The sequence below is a fragment of the Echeneis naucrates genome, chromosome 17 (genome assembly GCF_900963305.1).
Source record: "Echeneis naucrates chromosome 17, fEcheNa1.1, whole genome shotgun sequence".
NCBI lineage: Eukaryota > Metazoa > Chordata > Actinopteri > Carangiformes > Echeneidae > Echeneis > Echeneis naucrates.
Genome location: NC_042527.1, coordinates 8,815,906 through 8,830,600, shown reverse-complemented (window position 1 = coordinate 8,830,600; position 14,695 = coordinate 8,815,906). Strand labels below are relative to the sequence as shown.

Sequence of the window (14,695 nt, the reverse complement as noted above, 5' to 3'; positions counted from 1 at the left end):
CAATATTTAATCCAGCAATCCCATTGGCATCAAGTGAAAACCCATTATATCAGGAAATGGTAGCTAAGCTTTTAACTCAATAGTGAGTGCGCGCACACACAGATGGGGCAGTGGGCAGTACTCGGTGAGCAGTAAGAGGAGGTGGGGTCAAACACTGGCCTAACATTAAAGGGCTCATGATAACCTGATTACTGTCTCTTTCCAAACAATCACCAGTTCACAATTGTGGCTGTTTTGTTGGCAGGTATCCCCCTTGATCAGCAGCACCTCATCTTCGCTGGAAAGCAGCTCGAGGATGGACGTACTTTGTCGGATTACATCATCCAGAAGGGTGGGTGAAATTTAAACAGTGCTGTGCTATCACATCACAGACAAACTACATGTGTCTATATTTTTTTCTATAGTCAATATATTGTGATTATCTGTCCTCTACCTTCCTCCTCCAAAGTCCACATTCCACCTTGTACTGTGTCTGGAAGGGGGGGGGGGGGGGGGGGGGGGGGGGGGGGTCAGCTTTGAGCCATCCCTGAGAGAGCTTGCTCAAAAGTACAACTGTGAGAAGATGGTCTGCCGTAAGTATGTATACAAACCAAGGACCCTGAGCAGCTAGACAATCAATTGGTTATGAAGGCTCTCACTAAACCGCTGTTATCTAATGAAAGTGTGGCTTAGAGCTGGTGAGGTATCAGAGCGTTTCATAATAGTTATGTGCTTATAAAAGGAAGAAAGTCAGAGACAAAGCTGACATTCAGTGGTGAAAATGACAGGTGATGCTGTACAACTCTGATCAGTTTGATTCTCCTCATGCTGGGTGCTACGCACGTTTGCATCCATGTGCTGTCAGCTGCTGCAAGAAAAAGTGCAGCCACACCAGCAACATCAGACCCAAGAAGAAGCTGAAGTAGACAGCTGGAATCACTGAAGGGTGTTGTTATTAAAATAAAAACGTTGACAAGCAGTACTGATACTGGTTAATTTGTCACATTTCCCATATTACTGCAGACATAAAATCAATTAATCAGATAGTCCACACACAAATGGAAGCGTGAATGACTATTCTTTGCTTTTATTTCCCAACTGTCAGGACAACAGCTCAAAGTTTGACAGAGCTGGCAGGAATGTCCACTATGATCCTCAAAATAGAACAGTAAGGCTTGAACAGCATTACAGACCATGCTGAACTATACAGTCTGTGTGATAGAAAGACTCACGCTCTGAAGGCCGAGGCCATTCAGTACTGTCCACAGCTAAAGGGTATCGTGCTGGAAAAAAAAAAATAAAGAAGGCAGAAAACATCTCTTAAAGTTCCTTAAACGAGTCACACCAATCAGAAGACATATTTATTAAGATGTGAGGCTATCATAAATAAGCTGCTTAGTTAGTGCTGTATTGAGAGATGAAGCACAGGACAATTATTCAGACTCCAAAGTTCAGTTAAACTTATCTATAATAAGTGATGACTTATTTCTTCTTATTGACTCAATCATGGCAGCATTATTGATTTATGTATCATTTTGAAAACATGACATTTATTTATCAATTAATCCTGTTTTTAATTCTCTACCAGCTTATCTACTATCATGTGCTTAAAAGGTACAGTAGCTTACTTTAGACTTAAAGGTTCCTTACAAGCATAAATGAGGTTGTGTTAATAGACAAGCTGCTGAAAGACCTTATCAATGACTCTGCTCTTGACATTTGATCTTTGGTGTCAATATTCAGATCTACTTCCTAAGTTCAAGTTATGTGTCCATGCCACCCCCAATATCAAACACTGTGAGCATATTATGTGATTATATATATATATAAGAAATAATGTGATTATACATGTATGTATATATCTTTGCTTATTCCTGTGGAAAGGCTCCATCTAGAACCATCTCTGTCCTTCACTTTGCATAGGCAGCTACAAGACCATACGCAAGCTTATCTCTGCACAAATCAAACTTTGCTGACTGCTATTTCAGTGGTAATTATACTGTATGCAATATATTAAACAGGCAAATCCCTTAAAAGTAATTTTGCATTCACTTTTCATTGAGTGTAATGTTCTTTTTCGTATATACTTCAACTGATTTTGATGTACAGATGTTCAAAGATCACCTGTCAGTTGAAAAAAAAACAAACAAACAAACAAAAAAAAAAAACCCAAGGCCTCTAATTGTTCATATTGACACTGCATGGCTGATTTTATACAAAAAGTTACACTTATGAAAAACTACAAGCACCAATTCTCAATATTAAATGCCTACCACTGTTAAGCACTTACCTTAAAGTTGGTTTATTGCATTGAATGTTACCTTTGAAAGCAACATGAAGCGTTACATTAGATTGGACAAGCAATATCATGTATATGTTGCTTAGGCCAACACCTACAGTATGTTGTTGAGTACAGCACAGCCACTGCTGCAACACACACACACACACACACCGAAGAACCTTCCTGCAGCCGAGGTGGTTCTTGTGCTTGAGGAGGACAGGGACCAGCTCCATCTTGTTTTGTTTACTGCCTGCTGCCATGGTCTCAACAAACTCAACCCCATCATCTTTTCCTGCTCTCTCATGGACTGTATTTCCTTTCTTACTTGTCGATGAGTTTGACCATGCTCTGGCGAAGGTCATTGAGGTCAAAGATCTTGATGTCCAGGATTTCAACGGCCCTCTGGATCTCAGAGTCCATGCGATCACGTTCTTCCAGAGAGTTATTCAGGTTCTGCTCTGTGTTCTGGATGCGCCGCTCTAAATCTGAATTACGCATCTCCATCTCCTACAGAGAAGAGAATCAGAGAAAGTTGTAGAAACCCAGCTACAATAGTGACTATTTTACTTTACTTAATGTATAAACCACTGTGCTACCAAAAAAAAATAAAAAATACTCTCCTACCCGTAATCTGTGTATGGCCTCATCCCTATCATGTTCCATTTCATGGTATTCTGCTTTCTTGCTCTGCAAAATGTGGATTTCCTGAAAGGGAAGGAAGGATACATGGTTGGAGTAGCTGCATCATCTGCGGACAAATATTTCAGCTGTGCACATCTGATATTAGGTACCGACCTCATCCTTGGCCTTCAGCAGGGCCTCGAGCTCCTCCAGAGACTGGGTCAGCTCGTCCTTCAGTAGGTCGCTGGGACCCTGACCCCCATGGGCCTCCAGTTCAGCCACCTAACAACACACAGATGTTTGATCACATTCTCATTCACACAACATATTCTTCAAAGATGAAGACATTGATTTTTCACTATGAGGCACTAGAAAAACCTCGGTAAGCAGATATATCTGAGATCAAACAACCAGATCCCAAATATACTTTCATTATTCAGTCATCCAGTCCATCTGGTCTGTTATTTATTCTTTATCTGGTTTGGTGGTCTGTGGTTTGTTACATCTCTATACTTCTGACATTTTTACACTAAATGTTTTTATTTGGAGGAATTTCTTATTTTTACTCGATCGCTCTTTTGGTCTAAGTTGTATACAGCCCATCAGTAATTTACCATATTGGAATCTGCACTTAGTTTAAATCCTGCTCAGTTGATAGCATGTTATAAAAGTTATTGTGGGTAAAAATGCAATAATGCTCTTCCCATGACTAACTTCTGCTTATCATTCTAGTCTAACTTCCTCCACAACTGAAATTTATCAGAAGTCAGCTAATGATCATTATCAGGTAAAAGGAGCGACATGCTCACTGCAGTGTCATCTGAACCCCATGAATCAGACTGAAAGAGAGGGACTTCTCTAAAAATGCCCCTGTGTCTGACAGACAGGCTCGATTATTTTAGACCATGTGTGGTTCAGACTAGAAAGAAGAATCAGAAAAGAGAAGCGAGTAGATGCCAGCTCCCTCTGGTGATTTTTCATTTTTTACTAACTGGGGCATTGAAAGTAGGATATTGCTGTCCTACAAACCCTTCTCCGTCTCATATCCCCCAGAGACGTGAACCATTTTCAGCCACCTGGTCCTCTTCCTCTAATACAGAGAACAAGAACTTTGGCTGATGGAAACAAGGTTCTAGCTTGTAGGAATTTATTTGGACAAAAATGGTTAAAACTGTCTGACAGTGGTTAGAGAATTAAAAAGCACTGATCGATACTGTAAAGTTGAATCATAGAGGTTTATAATTGCTATCCTGAGGGCAGGTCGTTCCTTGAGGAATCAGCTACAAGCAAAGGTGAAAATACCTTTTATTGATGAGTGGGGGGGTGGGAAAGGAGACATCAGCATCAGCTGGAGCCTGAAAGGTAATTCAAGTGTAAAACCCTCCTGAGGCTCGCTCTATGTAGACAAAACTCCCTCGTGGTGAAAAGTGACATTGCTGTGCACATACAGCAGTGAACCAGTTCAACCAAAGAAGAAAACTTTGATTAGGGCTTAGTAAGGGAAAATGCTTCCAGAGCAAGTCGAATCGAGGAATGATGAGGTGTGTTATTACAAGGACCCCTAACTTCTCCTGAAAGCCCAGCCCCAATCAGAGGCAGTACGACTGATTAGTGACAGCAGACTTCCCATCAGCTTCACCTTGTTCTTGTTTGAGAGAGTGTTAGTTCATGCTACAGAGCTTCACGGCCCCAGCATTGACAATTTGGTCTGCTTGAACTGTCAGCTTTAGCCCTGCAGGTTTCTGCAGAATGAACAAGGTCTTGGCTCCTGTACATGGAGGCTGAAGGACTTCAGGGCAGAACGGCTACTTTACAGTGTTTGACTCAATTATGAATGAATTTCTTTTCGGCCCAAATTAAATTCTCGTTAACCAATTGTGCCTCATCTTTAAACCAGAGGCAATTCTGGCACTAGAGGCACAGCACTGAGGGCAGTGTTTCGACAAAGCTCTCCAGCAAACGTCGCTTCACTTACAATAAGCATTCTTTCATCTATCCCAGCATGCATTAGGGGAGAGGCAGCATACAGGTCCTCAGGTCTATTGCTTGTCTAATACACGTATGTATGTATGTATGTATGTATCTATGAAATTCAACATTTCAACAGGAAATGTGTAATTATTGGATGCTGGATGTGAAAGCAATAATACTTTTCTCTGTACACTGATGTGCCAAATGAGATTAGTCCGATAATGTAGGTAAACATAGATGTCTCGCTTTGGAGTTCTGAAATAGTATGGCTTTTGTTTGTTGTCATTTGTTGGTCATTTTGGAGATGACATGAAGCTCCAAACTGCTTTTTGCACTTAAATATGTTTTGATGAAGGCTAATGCAGTGTTCAGGATAGGCACATTGAAACTGGGCATGTTCAAAGTGCCCTCTGCCTCAAAGGCAGACTGAATACAGCAGAGGCCGACCTGTTCTCGCAGCCTCTCAGTCTCCTCCTGATACGCTGCCAGCTGCTTCTTCCACTGCTCAACGTTAGCGTTTGCCTCGTGCAAGGCGGCCACCAGCTTGGAGTTGCTGTCCTGCAGGGTGAAGAGCTCAGCTTCCAGGTTTATCTCACAAATAGACCTGAAAAACATCACACATATGATTGATGGGTTACATGACAGGTAAAGTACTGTACAACACTGTAGTTATAACTGTTATGTCTTTTTAGTAAAATTGACGAGAAGTGCCCTGAAGGGGGAAAAAAAAAAGACTTTAGACATTTCTAGTTGTGATGGGACAGGCAGCTGCAGCTCAATGTACTGTTGAACAACGCACAGTCCACAGTTGGTACTGTACAATATTTAATCGAATTATAACAGGAAGCTTAAATGTTCCTTCACGTCAGTTTTTATGAATGTTTTAATCAGAGCACAGTCCTTTGTACTTTGCATAAAGTAGCACTCTTTGGATAAAGTCCATGATGCGGAGTCGCACTGTAACTTAATTTAAGTTCAGTTTCTGTTCAGACTGGGGTGACTGATTTCTCTGATTCTGTTTTACTCTTACAGTGCGTTTGACTTGAATGAAGACCTGCCACAGTTTGCCTCTCTGTGGCATGTAGGGTCATCTGAGTTTACTGTACCAACTCGTATGCAAAACATGGCATAGCGAGGCTGAATATTATAACTCTGTGACATAAGCACCAAACCACTGAGGACTGCAGCCTGCCACACACTGCCAGCCAAGAGGGAAGGTCACAGTTAACAATTAACACATTGATGCTGGACGGTCTACCATTAAGAGCCATTTTCATCGAAACACTGAAGACATTAAAATTCTACTCTTCTAAAAGCACTGATGCTTCTTTAACCCTCACTGAACACACACCAGGGAGAAAAGAAATAGAAGGTATTGACACTGCGTGATGACCAATGCGATAATGAATATGACATTACAGTCTCCTTTGTGTAGTTTGGACATACTTACAACTGCCATGAGCAAATATCACGATGTATGAGTCCCAATACATGATATATTCATGACCCATTCATGACTGTAGCTCAATAACCATCTTCAAAAAGCAGCTAAAGACCTATTTATTTAACCTGCATCCAAGCTGAGTTTTGACTTTATTTTTTCAGACATTTGTAGTTACATTTTCTACATTGTGTCCTTTTTTATCTGTTCTTGTTTCTGATTTGCATTTCTTATTTATTTAAAATTTAAAATTCTTATACATTTTTTGTGAAGCACTTTGTACTACATACACTATTAAAGGCACTGTATAAATAAAGTTTATAATTATAAGTAAATAAGTTCATTATTATTATTATTATAATAAGACACCTACAAGATCAATAAATGTCAGTTTCAATTTGTTACATAACCTGCAGAAAAGATGAGCTACTCTGATCCTTCACCTTCACTCTGTCCATCTACATCTCTAATGCTTGAGGCTGACACATAGCAACAGTTACCATGGTAACCATTCAGAGGCAGGTCTTTGTTGTAATTGAACTGTAGGGTGTAAAAGCATTGTGGGAGGCTGAAAGGAAGTGACGAGGAGACATTCACTTGCCTTATTTGATGTCATGTATGAGTCACCTCAACGCTCACACGTGGATGAGAAAGGTAACAGACTGCCTGCACAAGTAGTCAAGATAGAGTTCAAGTCCTGAGTGAATGAAATCTGTGACAACCGTGTGAAGTGTCGCTGGTGTTCAAATACTCAAAGTCAAACTACGGTGTGAATAGTGGCACAAACTGAAGCTGAAAATAAAGCCACAATGTGTCCAAAAAGCGTTAATTATTTTCAGCAACTGAACAACATTTTACATTATGCCTCAATGTATTTCCCAGTTTTATGGCAAAATGATCTAGCTTTGTCATTTCCTACAGTTTCAATCTTCTCTCCTTATTAATGCAAAAAAAGTATTCATGTATTTGCTAAAATTATTACTTCTAGTTTAAATGGTATTACACTTCTCCATATTCAGCAAAAACATCTTAGAAATCAGACCATTTACTAAAAATGAACTGGATCTCTTTTACAAAATAAAGGTTCCATATCTTGCTCCTGAACACAAAGTGAGATTGGACTTGCATTATATTTGTGGTCTCATTGGTTTCTGTTCTGTTAATGTGTGTGTGGGTAGGTGCATGAATAATTTGGTTACCCTTCAGAGAGCATCTTTTTAATACGCTCCTTCTCAGAAGACAGGGTGATGTCTGCGCTCTGGCTGCGGAACAACTTGTCCTCCGGTCCGTTCACACACATCACAGGTGGAGACTGGAGTTCATCAGAGAGGTCCTGAGGAACACATCAGTAAATGTACTCTCCTAATACTGTACACATCACCATAACAAAGCTGAATGCTCACAAGAAACACTTTTAATCCAGATATCGAAATTAAAAACACACAAGTAATGTTCAAGTCTACAGCACAGCCATTTCTTAAAAAGAATACTTATTCTATTTGCAGACAGAAAAAAAAAAAAAAAAAAAAAGACATTTTAAAAGTGTATTTGCACAAATGCTGTCTTGTTTGTACTTGAGGATAACTTCCAGGAGAAGTTTCTGTTTTGTGTGGCATTGGTTATTCATAGTTAAAACAATAATGAAAGACTCACTTGTGAGAACTTCAGAGGATATCCATCAGGCAGAAAAACACACAAAGAAACAAATCAACACAACGCAAATCATAAATAATGACCTCATCACAATCAGAGCCATAGTTGGCTGTATGCTCAGTTGCATTGCACACTGCTACTTGATTGGACTCAAGTAGTTGGCAGTTTTCTAGATCTTTGGCCTCTCCTGTGTTCATTAAATCGATAAAGACACAGGGTGAGAAACATCACTTGAAATTGGTTCAGCTGTAGAATTAAAAGGAAATGGGCATGTTCTTCATGACCAAGCAGATGTGACTGATGGGTAATTATTCTCTATTGATCAAAAGAGCCCAGAGCTGATTTTCAATGTTACAGTGTGAGAGATGAAGGCCCGGCAGTATTGGGTGTACAAAATGCGGCTGAGGTGCACTGCTGAGCGGCTCAGGATAATTTTATCATCGTCCTAGTTTTTCATCACTTTCACTTCCCTCTGAGACAAGTGACCTAGCTCATCTCTCTTTTGCCTTTCCTTCCTTTCTCTCCATCCCTGTTTTGATTCCATCACAGCAGCCCTGTCTGATAGCTGAACTGCTGCAGCAGGTGCATTCCTCTAACCTTGGCCTGTGCTCACTGTGGGCCCTCAATCCTAAAAAGCCAAAATATGCTTCGCTGGGTATGTACAGTTTAATTTTCTGTCTGACACCAGCACAGGCTTGCTCCACTCTCATGTTTGCCTGTTTTCTCTGAAAGGGCAGCGCTCACCTGAGGAGCAGCAATGCTCAGCGCTGTGTTGGCCAGTTCTTTATCCTGCGACTTCTCTCGTGCCAGACGAGCTGCATCTTTCACCTCCCTAAACTTCTCAGAGAACTTTATAAAAGAAGAAGAGGGATAAAACAGTCAAGTATTTTACTAATAACTACTGGAAATTTATGGTGAGTGAGAGGTTACATTGCTTAAGCCCCTGAAGGTTTTTGTATCATTTACCTGGTGTAGCTGTTGCTCTGTAGCAAAACCCAGACCGTAGACGGTGTTGGCCCTGCTGTCAGCCCACTGGCCAAACTTCTGGGATGTCTTGGTGAATGTCATGCTGGGTGTAACAGTGCAGTTGATAATTGCCTGCAGAATCAGAGAAAAAAAAAAAAACCCACCAAAAACAGATGATCCCATAACACTGGTTTACAAAATGTGACCAAAACAGGGGATTTTGGGAGTTCAGCAGCAGACACAAGGACACAAAAGAGGCAAAACAAGTACAGTTTTATCTGGCACCAAGATTTATTCAGCAAAAGTGAGTGGTTGGGATTTGTTAAGGTGGCTGTGTTAAAATATGCCATTTAGAATTGGAGATTTTTTCTTTGATCAAGGTGATGGGCCAAATAGACCAATGGTTTAGAAAATGGCTTGGTTTTAAAAAATGTTCCACAAAAAAACTCAATTTGAGCTATAACTCATGTTTGACCTTCTTTCTTTATTCCATGACTCAAAAAAGTGTCCTTTTTTGTGTTTTTCCTGATAAGCATATTTTATATTTGACATCTTGTTTAATTCCCTAACTCATATCTCTTGCTCACCATTATAAACAAGTTATTTCATAATCTACATACAAATAGAAAATTTGGGATCGTAAAAGGTGTTTGCATATTAATTTGAAAATTTTACTAACATAAGCTTTGACATAACATATATAAAATTGACAAGGATGAGATAACTTTGTGTTTCAGATCTTTCCTAGGGAAGAGAAGCACACAGAAACAGCCGTGTTTACCGTGACATTTATGAAATATTCATTCTACATCGAGATCGCTGGCCCTCACCTATTTTCAAGCACGCGCTCCCTCGAGACATGTTTGTTCTTTTAAAAGTGAATGCACACCAGGCTCTTATTGTTCAAGTGAAAGCAGCTTTAAATTTCAGTTATATTTCTGCTAAATAGATCAAGACCCGGAGACATCCACCAGGTTCATCACCTCATTCTCAGGGCAGTGACTGAAGCCATCTCTACCCCGCGAGCACGGGGGGGATAGTGGAAGAGACCTATTTATAGAGCTTTTTACATCATCTCCAGGGTTACAATCATGGCACTGATTTAAAATCCTGGACTCACAGGCCAATTGCAATGCTGCTTTCTCCTCCAACATCAGATTACATGAAGTCTACATTTGATATTTCTCTAGTTTGACATAACGTGTTGGATGGTGGCAACAGCATGGAGATTATTCTGGAAGCAAACACTCGTCCTTGCAGGATTGGGCTGCTAAACAACCAACTGCCACATCGCACTGCCTTCTGGGAGGCAGAAATGTGGGTCAGACCAGAGGTGTTAAGAAGAGATCAGATCGACAGCCCCCCGCGCCCCCTCCCAACTCCACTCCAGTGTTTGATGTGGCCTTTTCCTCGTAATCTAAATCCACAGGCCTGCGAGAAAGATGCTTGGGCAGCTGATTTGTTAAAACTCACCATCGGACATTTTTAGCGACACAGAAGAGGATCTGTGTGAATCTGCTGTTTGGCTTTGCTACAAATACTGAAAAGTCTACCTTCAAGCCAACATCGCAATGTGCTCTGCAATTAAAGAGTTTAACACCACATTGATCAAACACCAGTTTGATTATAAGATGTAGATTATTTTCATATTGCGTCCCGGCATCCACATTATGGATATATTTTCTCGTTAATTTTGATACTTTACTTTATTTTCCTGCACCTCACCTTGGACCCACCCACACTGATGATGCGGTAGACATTACGGTTGGCATCGTAGAAGAAGGACACCGTGACGGCATGCTTGCTGGCAGGAATCCAGTTCCTCTTGGTGGCAGGGTCAATCTGGAAAACATGGGCCCGGGCGCTGAAAATCGGCTGCTCCCTGGGGGAGAAGAAAACACAGGGACAGTGATGAGACATGACATTTAGAAATACTGAAAAATTTTGCATATAACATTTAAATTGAGCATATACATTTAAAATGTCTTCCATTAAAACTTATTTTTTGTAGAGGCCTGAACCTTTTGTCTCTCACTTTGATTTAAAATAGAAATCTTTGATTATTGTCTAAATAAGCAATCTCCATCTGTCTCTCTGCCATGCAGGGACAGATGCTGGAATCATCCTTTGGCTTGCTTCTACACTTTCTCCTGCGTCATTCACAAGCCGCCATACTCGGTTGTGACTTAACTGGCAAATGGTGTTGACTAAAATTCTTTGAACTGTCTCCAGAGTCATTCACCCTCCACCCTCTCCTCTGCTCCTGGCAGACTTTGCAGAAATGTATCCTGGATACGAGGTAAATACATCAAAGTAACAAAGTCGCTGATGCTGGGAGCTGGTTTAGCCACCATCATGTGGTATGAATAGCAACACTGCTAAAGGTCTTGCTCCTCTCCTGAGTATTCCCACTCTTAATATGAAGCACATCACAAAAAGCTTATGTTGATCCAACTATCCCACTAAACATTCCTGCTAAAATCTGATTACTGCACAGTTATTTTATGGGGATTCGTTGTACTGACAGTGAGAGGCAACACTGAGATGAACTGCTGTGTGCAGTGCAGATTCAAACCTGAGCTGCTGTGGTTAGAACTGAGCCTGGGTGGTCTGTGCTCTACGAGGTGGGTCAGAGCGGAGCCCCCACTGCTGAATGTTTGTCTTCATGATGCCGCTAAATGGAAAGTTACCTAAAGTTATATCCATTTACTCTAACATGCCATTGTATTCAAAATAGATTTTCACTATATCGAGCTCACAGTGTCACTAGATGAGTCCGGATATCACCAAAATCATTACAGTTCATCTTCCAGAAAACATGGATATACGGACCAGGTATAAAGGAGACCCATTGAAAACTGAAACATTTCAGTCTGGACCAAAGAGGATTTTGATATAAAGACAAGATGCTGCTATTTGTTCGTTTATGCTTTCTCTCCCATTAAAACCAGGACACTACTACTTCTATGCAGTTTTGTAAATTGTGGTGGCTGTTCCCAGTAGAACTGCATGATTTTGGCCAGTCACTGTGCATTTATATCTGACCCCATTAGTGACACACAAATCCAGTATTGGTCTCCGAGTGTCTTCTCCACGTAGGAGATCATCATAAAAAAAAGAACATTGTCTGGACTGGTGTATGCAGGGTTTCCACGACTAACGGTGAGCATGCTGATATCAACAGCAAGCCAGTATGACAATAACCCTCACTTTGAGTCCTCTCATCTCAAAGTAATCCCCCCTGGTGCCAGTGGATCTGCTGCTTAGTTTCCACAAATACTGATTCTGATCTGAGGTCTGTCTCGGACAAGACGCTAAGATGACTGAAGCCTGTTTGGAGCTGGGAGTGAGATTTGTGCTCTTTCCAGTGATGTACTTCAACCGTCATCAATGAAGAAACCGATGCAACGTTTGGCCATGGAAAACGTTAAACATATCTGCTTAGTGCAAATGATTTCACTTTTGCTACTTTCAGATAATGTGCTGGCTTTATGTGGACGCAGTGAAGAGGATGACAAGCTGGCGTACAGTTAATTTTTCAAGTTGAAACAAGGGAGCAGGTACAACTTTAATCCATTGAATCTATTTTAAAAGGGCACTTGGTAATTTGGTTTTACCCTCCCATAAAGTTTTTTACTTCAAAAATACAGGCTCCCTCTCAAGCTGTTAAATCTCCTCATCTTTTAAAAAGATATAGCATTTCAGTCCGGTGGTAAGGACTCAGACTCTAATGATGCAACTGAACCTGTGATGCCTTTTTTCCCCCCTCCTCGTCAAAACAGGGTACCTATTATTACCCATGATGCAACTTCACTGCCACAATTAAACTGTCTCACACAATTAAAAATGTTGACCCACTGCTTCTATGGTTTGACTTTGCCTGAGGTCTTACTTCTCTGCCCCCCTGCTGAATATCTGGCACCTTATGGCCTCCGCCTCAGAACCACGCACAACGTCACCAACACCAATCAATACTACGAGCCCATTTAACAGGTATAAAACAGTGTTGTGTCATGTTTTTTTAAATTGTTTTTGTTTGTTGTTTTGTTGTCATTTGTTATCTTGTCAGCAGTTGGTCAATTCTCTCGGATCTTCAGTGGTTTGACCTTCGGTCAGCAGATGGACGTGGCCTACAGGGCTTAAAGGGGGTCTAAAGTATATAGTATAACAAAGCCTGATAGTGATTGGATGGAAGTCAGGGCTGCACCTTCTTATGAATAAATCCACTAATTCCTGACACAATCCATAATATCTGCAATCTGCTCCACTGCGTTTCTCCTGTCACCCACTGATGAAGCTAAATCTTTTCACAATCATCATTAGAAAGACTTTTCCAAATCATTGCAAGGAAACTTTGGTTATTTCTTTCAGTTGGTGCTGATCCTCCAGTCCTGCTGGCGCTGAAAGAAAAGAAGTGGCTGCATGCAACTGTGTAGTCTTTAAATAATCCATCTAAAAGACAGGAGCAGTTACAATATCCGATTTCAGCAAGCAACCAACACATCAAGCTGCAGGAGTTACAAATCTGTTACAGAACAGATGAATGCTTACTTACCATGAGAGCGTCACAACAAAATGATAATAATTATGGAGCACCTCAATTTATCACAACAGACAAATACGATGGAAGTTTTTACACAAGTTATCATAACCCCCGTACAACGATACCTGATATGCACCCTGTTCATTTTTGGTTAAAACGCCAAGAAAAGTATCCTGAACACAGTCATTATGGAAATGATGGATCAGATCATCAGAGGCCACACAGAATCAGGACATCACAGAAGGTGATGTTCTTAATGTAACCGATCCATCAAGTCTGAAAGGATTCTTCTTAATCTGTGTTGGTACAAAGGTGGAATAGAAAGCAGAGCACTGTTCCATAGGTGCTGTCAGAGAGAAGTTTCCCAAATCTTTGTTGCAGTACTGATACGATTTCAAACTCTTCCTACTGCAAATTTGAAGATAAATTCAGGCTAACTAGCCCTTCCCTTAAAATATCAGAATCAGGAGGGATTTTCTTCAGGTGTGTGTTGGGCACCCCAAGGTCACCAGTAGCCCACAGGAAATAAAGCAGAAAGAAAAACTATTGAGGGGGACCAAAAACAAAAACAAAAAAACATGGCCAAGTCTGTCTGAAAACGATCTTACCTTTCTCTGTGGTGAGGATACATCTTACAAGGTGACTGAGACTTCTTTTCTATGACAGAAGGCAGAGTTGAAGCGTTAACCCAACTACTCTTTCTCCGAAGGATGTACAACGTTTAAATATTAATGAAAGAGTTTGTTCTGCTCTCTGAGCACCAAACTCAGCTTTCTCTTGCTGGCTAATTAAACGTAGCAGACTGAGCCAGCCTCACTTACCCCATGTCGGTGCGAACCTCAGACCGCTGCTGCTGTCCCTCGGAGCCTCCTGCTTTTATTCTCCAGGGGGGATATTTTACTGCAAGGCGCCGCACAGACCACTGCAGGCTGCACACTCAGCCCGTCCTGTGCTGGTCAGCGGGGCTCGACGACTCAAGGGACCGCGGTCCTGTCGGTGTCCATCCCGGAGAGCAGAGGAGCGGCGGCGGGTGTCTCCTTCCCCCCCCCACCTCTCTCTCTCCCTCTCTGCCGGCTCGTCCCGGTGCTCACTGCTCCGTGTCCCCGCTGTCTCCAGTTTCCAGCAGGCGTCCGGCAGCGGGACTCGGCCGACGGTAGAGTAGCACCTGCCGGCTCCGGGCGCTCCGAGCAGCGGCCGCAGCTGTGGGGCGGTGGAGCAGCGAAAGTGTGTCAGCCCGGCC

At 41.6% G+C, this 14,695-nt stretch overlaps 1 protein-coding gene across 2 annotated transcripts; it reads right to left on the bottom strand.

Annotated features, from left to right (window-relative positions):
- Window positions 1-2,161: 2,161 nt before the first annotated feature.
- LOC115057925 (homer protein homolog 3) lies at window positions 2,162-14,305 on the bottom strand. 2 transcript variants are annotated; one of them, XM_029525181.1, is made up of 10 exons: window positions 14,277-14,305; window positions 14,064-14,112; window positions 10,638-10,794; window positions 8,913-9,044; window positions 8,691-8,795; window positions 7,493-7,626; window positions 5,300-5,456; window positions 3,056-3,163; window positions 2,885-2,965; window positions 2,162-2,767 (listed from the first exon to the last, which is right to left on the bottom strand). In XM_029525181.1, exons 2-10 carry the CDS (start codon window positions 14,084-14,086, stop codon window positions 2,582-2,584), a joined length of 1,083 nt encoding a protein of 360 aa, XP_029381041.1. In that variant the 5' UTR covers window positions 14,087-14,112; window positions 14,277-14,305; the 3' UTR covers window positions 2,162-2,581. The 2 variants fall into 2 exon arrangements, with proteins under 2 accessions (XP_029381041.1, XP_029381042.1); XM_029525182.1 differs by having other exon boundaries at window positions 7,493-7,605.
- Window positions 14,306-14,695: the final 390 nt, after the last annotated feature.